Here is a 9382-nt window from a genome sequence, read left to right as displayed (position 1 = left end):
TGTTTAAAAATTCAATTCTTTATCGATTCTCTTATCGATTCTTTTTATAAAAAGGAGAACACTAAGGTCGATTAGCTTAGAACTTTGTTTTATCTTCTCTTTGAACAAGATAGAAATTTAGGAGTAACATGGCCTTACAAACCCAACAGTGAGATCTTAAGAGATCCAGCCTACGGCTCTTCAATGGGGTGTCACAGGGTCCCCGGGAAAAAAAATTGTAAATGTAAAATAATAAAATAAATATTCTTCTGTAGCAATAACAAAGTATAACATAAATTATTCAGTAGCAATTACACAAGAATATCCAGTAATGTCCTGCCTACAATTAAACACATTCACTTACCGAAAATCGGGGGCATCTGCTGTGACAAATGGGTGCAAGCCTTTGACCACAAACTTAGTCACTGCTCGGTGACATTCGTCTATCCTGGCCTGAAAGGAGACGCTACCGGTAGACTGCAGCGAGAACTACCAGCATCTGAGCCAGACTCTGTCTGTCTCTCTCATCATGGTCACCTAAATGCACAGTAATGGCCGGTTTTGTAATAAGGCAGATCGTGCTAACATAATATGCACTGTCAGTTGATTATTTACCTGCCACATTAACAGGAGAGGACGTGCAAACGTTACCGCTGCTGCTGGGCTGAGATTCACGAGTCTGGAGCGGAATTAAAAACACGACATTCATTTAAGGTTATCACGTGTTTTCCCTTAAATGAAGTATCTACTTTGCAAGTATTTCAAGTTGCCCTGTTGTCATCCGTTCTCGTAAAGTATAACCAAACTTTTGAGCTTTTGAGCCGCCGTGTTTCCTGCCAGGTAAATGACGCTCCGCAACGTGGTGACGTCATTCGGGGCGACTGGAATCGATAAGGGAATCATTTGCAAAAATGGCAAACAATTCCAAGGAATTGAAACAGTGGGAACCGGTTCTCAACAAGAACCGGTTTTCGATACCCATCCCTAGTCAGAAGGAGTTGCACTGTCTAGATCTAGAGAAAGCAGGATGACAGATGAGGTCAGGCGGGAATCTCCGTGGATTATAGCTTTTATAGGGAGCAGGTGGAGGTATGGACAGAATAAGTGTGTGTGAATAAGAGGGAGGCAGGTGTAGCAGTAAAGACACACATAGCAGAGGTAGTGAAGGTGAAGAAGAGAGCGCAGGCACGGTGGAGTGCATGGAGACGAGTATCGATGAATAAACTGTACAAAGATAGTGACCAGGAAGGAGAAAAAGTGGATGACCTCAGAGAAGATTTGTGGATGTAGTGAGGGAGGACATGAGGAGGATTGATGTGAAAGATGAGCAAAGAGTAGGTGGATGATTTACTATGGCGCCCTCTGGGAGCAAGTGAAAGAAGAAGATTCTTTCGATTATATGTAAAAAACAAAAAAAACAAAAACAAAAACCCTAACCAAAACACAGCAGGCTACTAAGTCAGTGTGTTGTATAATAAGAAACAATAGCAACATAAACTAGATCTGCATCGTTCATATAGCCCTGCAATGATTCATGTCAAATAAGTTTCCCTTTTTAATTTTAAATTTTTCTTTCCAAGAGATCATTTAATTAATTCTGCCTTTGGGTGACACTGAGAGCTCTTTTTTAAGTATGATGCCAAACGCCGTATGTCTCTTCAAACTTTTAAGCCCTGGTCCGTTGCACTGGGTGTAACTTTGCCCCTCAAGCATCTTTCATGAATATCACAAAGGTTGCAAGCCCTTTTCAGAAAGGGAGCTGCGAGTGGATGAGAGGAAAGTTTAAAGTTCAAGCAGAGAGACAGAGCGAGGGGAAGCCCTCGGGCCTTTTTAAGATGCTCCAATGTTCAACTTATCTACTTGCTGTGGCAAACAGTGAATACCTGCCAGAAGCTTTTAGGGCTGGAAAAAAAAATAAAAGCATGGAGTGATGTATATGGTGCTGCCCCCCCCCCCCCCCCCCCCCCATCATGGCTTATGCTGCACTTTTTTTAAATTCTGAAAAATCTAATTAGTGAAGAATATCTACAAATGCTTCACTCATAATGTTTCTCCTTTGATGTTCTGATGCTCTGAGACTGACAAGACTGAGAATCCTGTGAAGTAGAAAAGATATAAGCAGGCATTTAGTGCAGAGATGAGCTAAGTGAGATCAGTGGATCACAGTAATTAGATGCCGTACGTAGGTTGTTTGATGCAGTGTCCTTGGTAGCTTTCTATTTTATTTCCTTCTTTGCCACAGACACAGTCTAGTCCAAGTTTTTTTTGTTTCTATTTGTTGCTTCTCCTTTTAAAATAAACCAAATGTTTATTTTATTTTATTTTCACTTGCTACACACGGGACAGACATGACTGGGGGAAAGAAAAGGGAGAAAGAAAGAGAGGTAGGGAGAGAAAAACAGCGGGGAAGAGGAACGGTGATAAAGGGCAAAATCCCAAAAACCAACAAAACAAACAGACAAAAAATACATATATCAATCACCTGGATCACCTGTTGAGAAAGAAAAAAGAGAAAACAAGCAAAAAAACAGATCAATATAATAAAAAACATCATTGCGATGATCTATTTGAATATAACAGTAAATACTAAATATTGAATATTATTGTGCAGCACGTAGGATCGACAGTGCTCAGTGTGCTTTGAGGTAGGAGCCAAAAAGGGTGTAGTTTGTGTGTGTGAGCACCCGTGTGTACACCTGTGAGCATGAGCGCGCTTGTATTTAAAAGGTTCCTTCATGCAATGATCTGCTAGAGGGTGTGGGGAGCCACAGCCCCGTCGTCCAGGGCATGAAGCAGGTATGGAGGAGATTCAGGCCCCCATCATCCAGAGGCCCCCAGAACACAAGAGACCAAGGAAGACCAACGGAGGGGCAACCGTGCCACTCTCCCGGAAAGAGCTGAGGAGAGCCCCAGATGAGGGGTCACTCAGCAGCTGCGGAGCAGAAGCCAGGGGGAGTTGCAGTGACGCGCCCGTGAGCTCCGCCGACAGCCAGCTGTGCCTGAGTGACCGAGCCCCAGGCCGAGATGCCGAGGGCACCCCACCCAACGAAGTGGCCCGAGTGAGCCCCAGGCTCCAGGCCCCGACAAGCAGCCACTAGGAGTGAGCTGGTGCATACCAGACGCCCATCCCCGGACACCAAGAACCACCAATGCACGAATAGTCCAAGTTTCTATCTTCTTTTGAATGCATGCAGACGGCTTTAAGAGACTTTCAGAGAAGTAACTTTGCTTTCTTGTAAAGAGCTCTGCAGCCATTGTCTCTCAGAGAAGAACTCTCCTGACTGATTGTAATTATAGGCTCCTCTGGTGTGGCAGTGACAACGCTCTCTTGTTAAATTCCAAATTATGAAAATGAACACAGAGCTCAAATATAGCAGCAATATCAAACAAACTGATGAATGCTGTCACCGTGACAGGCAGAGAAAATGATTCACACAGAAGTGTGCAAAGCTTTCTGATCTGTTCTATTTCATTCTACTGGGCCTTTTGTCGACGCGCCGCAGGAGGGCGCGAACGTCTCTCTTTCGTCTGGCGTCAACGGTCTCCCAGCAACAGCCAGGCTCGAGCTCGTCTCAATCGACCGCCGCTGAGCGCCGTCAAGCCGCACGGACACAGCCAGGCCCTCGCGGACAGAGTGGGGTGTTGCCTACAAAATAAAAGCCAACTGAAGTTAGGCGTGTAGTCGCCCAGCCTGACGGTGCTGGATTCTGCTGTCCCTGTTTGCTAGTTTGGATAAATGGCAATGGAATAAAATGTGAAATTTCAAGTTGGGAGGCTATTTTTAATGCTTAAGTAGCACCTCAAAGCAAAAAGCAAGAAAGATAATTAGAAAAGTAAAAATGAAATGTTAACCCACCAGTATTCATATGTATCGACCTCATGACTGCAGTGAATTGTAAAGATGATCGGTGAGGCAATTCAGGGATGATCGAAGGTACTGACACATCTGACCTTTATCCCCATCTAACAACGATTTGACTTTATAATTTTTTCAGATTTTTTTCTATCAAATACCTCCCATTTGATTTTTTTCTTTCGTTTGCTTTGAAAAACAGCGACCGGAAGTGGGACATTTCCCCCACACTTTCCGACTTACGCTCGGGTCTGCTCAGCTGCAGCCGAACAGACGAAAAACCATGGAGCGCAACAAGACGCGTTGGAGAGAATCACCGAGCGGGCGCGGAAAGTGTCAGTTTCAGTCGTGTTTGTAAGTTACTTCCAGCGAGAGTGGACAGACTTTTGGAACATCAGCAGGTGGAGAGTGATTCTTCGTTTTCTTTTTTTTCTCCAAGCGTGCGTAAACTGATTGGAGTGGTCGGGGAAAGAAAATAGCCTTGGAGTGTCCAGCGGCTACCAAAGAACGGGAGGGAGGCTAGTTAGTTTTTAAAACAAGCTCTGAAGTGAAGAAGAGTGCCTGCTGGATAGAAAGGTGGATTGGTGGATACCGTTTGGAGAATGCGCGCTGCGTAAAAGCCCCCATATCGCTTACATGTTGTTATAAGGAACAATTACTTCTCTTTGAGGAAACTGTGAGCGGAGACCTCCATAAAGAAAGGAGGCAGTGGTCTTAAATTGAAAGTGAGTTACTACTGAACAGTTACCAGCCATGGTGAAGTTCCATAACTCAGATCTATGGATAGCCTGGATGGTCATTTTCTGCATGGAGGGTAAGTTATATGACACTTGGAAACGTAGTCTGTGCGCCAACTATAAACTGAAAGCGCCTGGTAGGTTAATGATACCACTACTACTATTACTACTAATACTAATACTACTAATAATAATGTGGCTCTTTTGTAACTTGGATAAGTCACCATGACCATATATGTCTATAACTGGTATAAAAACAGACTTGGAACCCTTGGAACCTGGAATTGAATTGTCTCTTGGGCTCTGCCTCTCCAAAAGCCATATGATCCCAGCCCTCCTTAATACTTTGTGTTTGGATCACGCTGACAAATCCCCGGCATTACAAAAAAATAAATAAATAATAAAAAAAAAAGACTTTTCCGCCTTTTGCTAGTCGCTATCCCCACCGAGCACTTTTGACCGTGCACGTCTTATCCATATGCGCACTGCTTAGTTTTCCTTGTGGCCACCTTACACAACCCGAGGTCTGATTTTCTTCTCCCCCCCCCACACCCGCCCCTTCTTTTGACCACTGATACACTTTAAAGCGTGGTACAGTAGTGTCTGTGTTTTAAAATAGAAACGGAGCAGACGGTGGAGGGTTGCGCTGGTAATCCGCCCGATTAACGAGGAGTATGATGATCAGGCTGCACAGGAGAGCGAGCAGCCCCAAAGGAAAATCACTGGATGTTCCTATAGCCCTCCGATGGGAATTTTATTGTGTGCGTGCACAAATAGCAGTTATGTATATGTGTGCGCTTTTGTTTACCTTCCCTTTCTTCTTAGCGCAGCGGTGCTGTTATCCCTGCAGTAATTTAACAGTGTTCTCGCCGAGAGTGCCTGCAAGTTTAGTGAGTTTGTCACACTTGCTGCTATAAAATAAACCAAAGTTTGAAATTTGAAAACAAGTCCTTGTGCGTCCTATTCAAGCTTTAGGTGAGACGAAGGAATTCATGAAAAACAAGATTAAGTTAACATTAAAGACAATATTAACAGCCTGCCGTTTATAGACTAAATATATTGCTGCAGATATGATGTTTCCCCACTGAATAAGGATGGATATGGTGCTCATATTAAAATTTCCTTTCACCTGAGGTCCACATCTTTATTGAAAAACACGTCAGAGCAGAGCAGAGACATGCTTGAATATTGACTGATTCCTCTCAGAGCTTCATGCAACATTTGCACTGAACCTTGCAACACACACACACACACACACACACACCAGTCTGACATGTCAATTTGGACCGAAGAGTTGTGCAAGATTCAATTTAGCCCGATTCCCCAGGTGTTTTTACTCCGCTGCTTGCTTATTTGGCTTGTGGGTACCTCTGCGGTGAGTGGATGCGTGGCCTCTCGTCAGCTTCACTCGGGTTACACACATACACGCCCATGATAGTACATCGTGGACTGTGGTCACTCCATGTGTCTGTCCGGCTCAAAAGACCTCAGCTTTGCATTGACTTTAGGTTAAGTAAGACCGATGTGAGTTCAGCATCTCTGTAACAAGACAACTTGCTCAGAGAGAAGCAGGACAGCCTTTCTTCTCTCCTTTTGCTGTCTTGCTGGGGAGCTGCCAGTGTTGCTATAAATAAATTCTGATGCAGCAAAGTCTGTATTGTTCATGGTGGCTTCTGTGTTTGTTGACCTCAACTTTTTCACGCCAAACATAGTCTCTAGGATGATGAGATCAGTCTTAATAGACATCAGATTGTTTTTGAAGATATTACACATGAGACTTTATACATATATATTAGTTTGTTGTAGTTTTGCTTCACACGTGTGGCAAAAAACCCCTACTTTTTGTTCAGAAGTGCCTTAGGATGTCCACAGAAAAGCATGAAAAATGGAAAAGCTTTAAAAAGCAGGAAAAAGCAACAGAAGGAAGTAAAATTCATGAGTTCCTCGGACAGGCATCAATCATGGCCTAGTTCGTGGCAGGGCCCTTCGTATTTCAGCATTAGTTAGAGGACATGTCGTGTCCTCTTCAGCCATCAGCGCTCCCCAGTTACACATAAATATTGTATCCCCTCTTCTCAGTTAGAAATGGATTCATCTCAACAGCAGCCTCGCAAGAAAAGTTGGGTTCGTCTGGATCTGCAGTGCTGGGATCATTTGAAGAAAGTTTCTAAAAGTTAGAAGAATGAACAGTGGAGACTCTATGCTGATAAACAGATTAGTTCAGCTGTTGTCACAATGAACACCCGTGGTGATACCAACACAGGGCCGCTCTGTTACCGTGCCCTGATTTAAAGATACACCCAGAACAGCCCTCAAGGGCGTAGCAGGGACAGATCCCGAGGTTCAGTCAATTCAGCAAATTGAATTCGAGCGGAGCTGGTGGCTCTGAACTTTTCAATTGCTTTTGTTTGGTTTACTCGCCTGCGTAACGCTTCCTATAGAATCCTTCAAGTTTGAATACACAGAAGCGCTCAGATTAGCCCGTTGTCTTCAGGTTTGGACCGAAGAGTTCAGTGAGAATAAGCGTTAAAAAGAGACAACATGGTCTGTTTCTCAGAGCTCATTGGCATTCAGGGCGTTCGTGCCTGCTTCAAAGCAGAACTTAGACCAATTCTCCTTCCTGCTCGCTCTGTGAGCTTGTTAACCTCTTGAGGCTCTGCTGAAAGTGGCGGCATCAAAGTTACACAGTGAGTCTGGTTTATCTGTCGTGTCGGTTGCTGCGTTTTGTCATGTTTGCAAGTCCACTTTCCAACTCAATCCGTCCCAGAAATTAGATTTCATCTACTTCCAGCAGGAGTACTCACCAGATCTGCAGACCATAAGACAACAACCTGTCTGGATGAAGAAAAGTGTGCTAAACAATGATATCTTTTTTGATTTTGGGTTATTGTTATACTTATTGCTCAAGTCATTTCCAGTCTCATCTTGTAGGCCTTGTTCTTTTTCCTGCCAGTCTTCTGTATCACCTGTTTCTGGTCCACTCATTATTCCTCCAAGTATAAAAACCTCCTATGTAGTTCTCCCAAATCGCCAGATTGGAGTGTTGTGTTCCTTAAAAGTGATTTTTGTGTTTTTGGTTTGCCTGCACCCTTGTGTTGTCTTTTCATTGCTGACTGCCATCATGCCCATGCTCTGAAAGCCCAGTAGTAAAGTTTGGCATGTTCTTCCTGGTTCCTTCAGTGCTATATTTGGATCCTTTCCTCTTTTGGACTCAGTCGCAATATTATCATCTTTTATTTTCATCAGTAATTACAGTATATTTCAATGACCATCAGGTCCAGTGAGAAACAACTGCATATTTACCAGAATGCCTTTTTTTGCCGCTTCAAATTGTCACCGTTTTATTTTGTTAGGCTATTTGTCTGCTAGTTAAAGCCAATGAGAGAGAGGAGAGCGGCAAGTAGTCCCTGAGATGTTATGCCAGTAGCAGAGTAAAGAACATGTAGGGGTGCCGAGAGTTTCCCGCTTAGTTGGTCAGGTACTAACTTAGAGAACACCTCTCTTGCTGCTGATGCAGATTAAAAAAAAAAAAGCAGTTTGTGTCAGTTTCAGCCGTTAAGTAGAGATTTTTTTTCACCCCCTCTCCTCTTCTGCCTGCTGCTAAAAAGGAGCAGCTGGAACAAGAGTGTTGGACAGATGGAACTTTCCACCTCGATTATTTTTCCCGCTAAAAATAGCCTCTCAAAAAATTAAAAGACCTCCGGGACCGCTCGCAAAGTGCATGTGCGTGCGTGTACGTGGCCGCTTGAGCGACAGAGGCGCAGGGAACTTCAGACGACGTGGTCCTCAGATGATGGCAGCCGCGGCCATCCTGGGAGTGTGAATGAATAAATGATGGGCAGATATTTGGAGGAGAGAGAGAGCAGCATTTGCCCGGTCCCTTGGTCTCTTAAGCACACATTAAACTAGGCCCCCAAAGAATCCACAGGCTGCCTCTTGCTTGCACGGCAGTTGGCCAAGCATCTGGGGCAAACATCTGATGTGGTCACTTCACAGAGATTTGGGGGTTTGGAGCTTTGAGGTTTTGGAGTTGGTTGTACCTCTAATCACAGTGGCAAATGAGGAAATCACGAGGATGTAGTAAAGCAGGGTGATGCTCTTAATGCAGCACTGCGATCAGTGGGGCTTTTTGTTGCATTTGGGTTAGATGGCGAAACGGAGTGTCGGGGAAATTGCGTGTCACTTAATAAACCAGAAGCTCAGCTTGTGGTCAGTGCCGTTGTCAAACTTGCTTTAGATTTGTGTTTGCCATTTATTACATGAAAAAAATAATAGGTTAAGTTCATATGTAAGCAGAGAAAGTGTGTGTCTAAAGCTTTTTGACTTTTACTTTATGACACCTTGCAGCACTTGAAACAGTGGCCAGATTCATCTCCAGCCACAAGATCATTGCTCTGAGCAAAGAGATAATCGTGGATGAAGTGCGACAATCGCGCCATTGTGAGAGCTGATGTTAGTTTATGAGTCTTTGAAAAGGCAAGTCGGCTTCGTGACTCAAAGATGGAAATGAATCACTACAGTCTTGCAATGGGGCTTTTTTTTGTTGGTTTACAGGTGCAGAGGAGGTGATATCATTTGAAAAAGCTGGAAAAAAAAGACACAAAGTAATTCATGACTAAACAGCAGAACAAAATTTAATTTACATGCTCTATGTGTACGGCGCCTTCGTCTGTAACACACTGTGGCAGGTTGAGGCATTGGGATGAGAGCGTCTTTTAGCTTGATTTTCCTTTCGAGTGTGTGGGTGAACCCGAGGCTTATACATATTTAAGGCGGATGTCTTCCTCTTGTCGCGGCACCCTGGCGATCCTCT

The 9382-nt window shown here is 44.0% G+C and overlaps 1 protein-coding gene across 1 annotated transcript in view; it reads left to right on the top strand.

Annotated features, from left to right (window-relative positions):
* Positions 1-4069: 4069 nt before the first annotated feature.
* The window catches only part of igsf11 (immunoglobulin superfamily member 11), a 123818-nt gene continuing 118505 nt past the window's right edge, over positions 4070-9382 (top strand). Inside the window, exon 1 of the mRNA XM_085245254.1 lies at positions 4070-4646. Within this exon, the coding sequence (XP_085101380.1) occupies positions 4586-4646 (61 nt within the window). The 5' untranslated portion in view covers positions 4070-4585. The remainder of the gene's footprint in view (positions 4647-9382) is intronic.

This window comes from Mchenga conophoros, linkage group LG14, assembly GCF_057382185.1.
Source record: "Mchenga conophoros isolate Kocher_MC1m ecotype Shallow Benthic linkage group LG14, M_conophoros_male_GT1.1, whole genome shotgun sequence".
Classification (NCBI taxonomy): Eukaryota; Metazoa; Chordata; class Actinopteri; order Cichliformes; family Cichlidae; genus Mchenga; species Mchenga conophoros.
The sequence above is the reverse complement of the archived record's forward strand: the minus strand, read 5'-3'. Positions and strand labels throughout refer to the sequence as shown.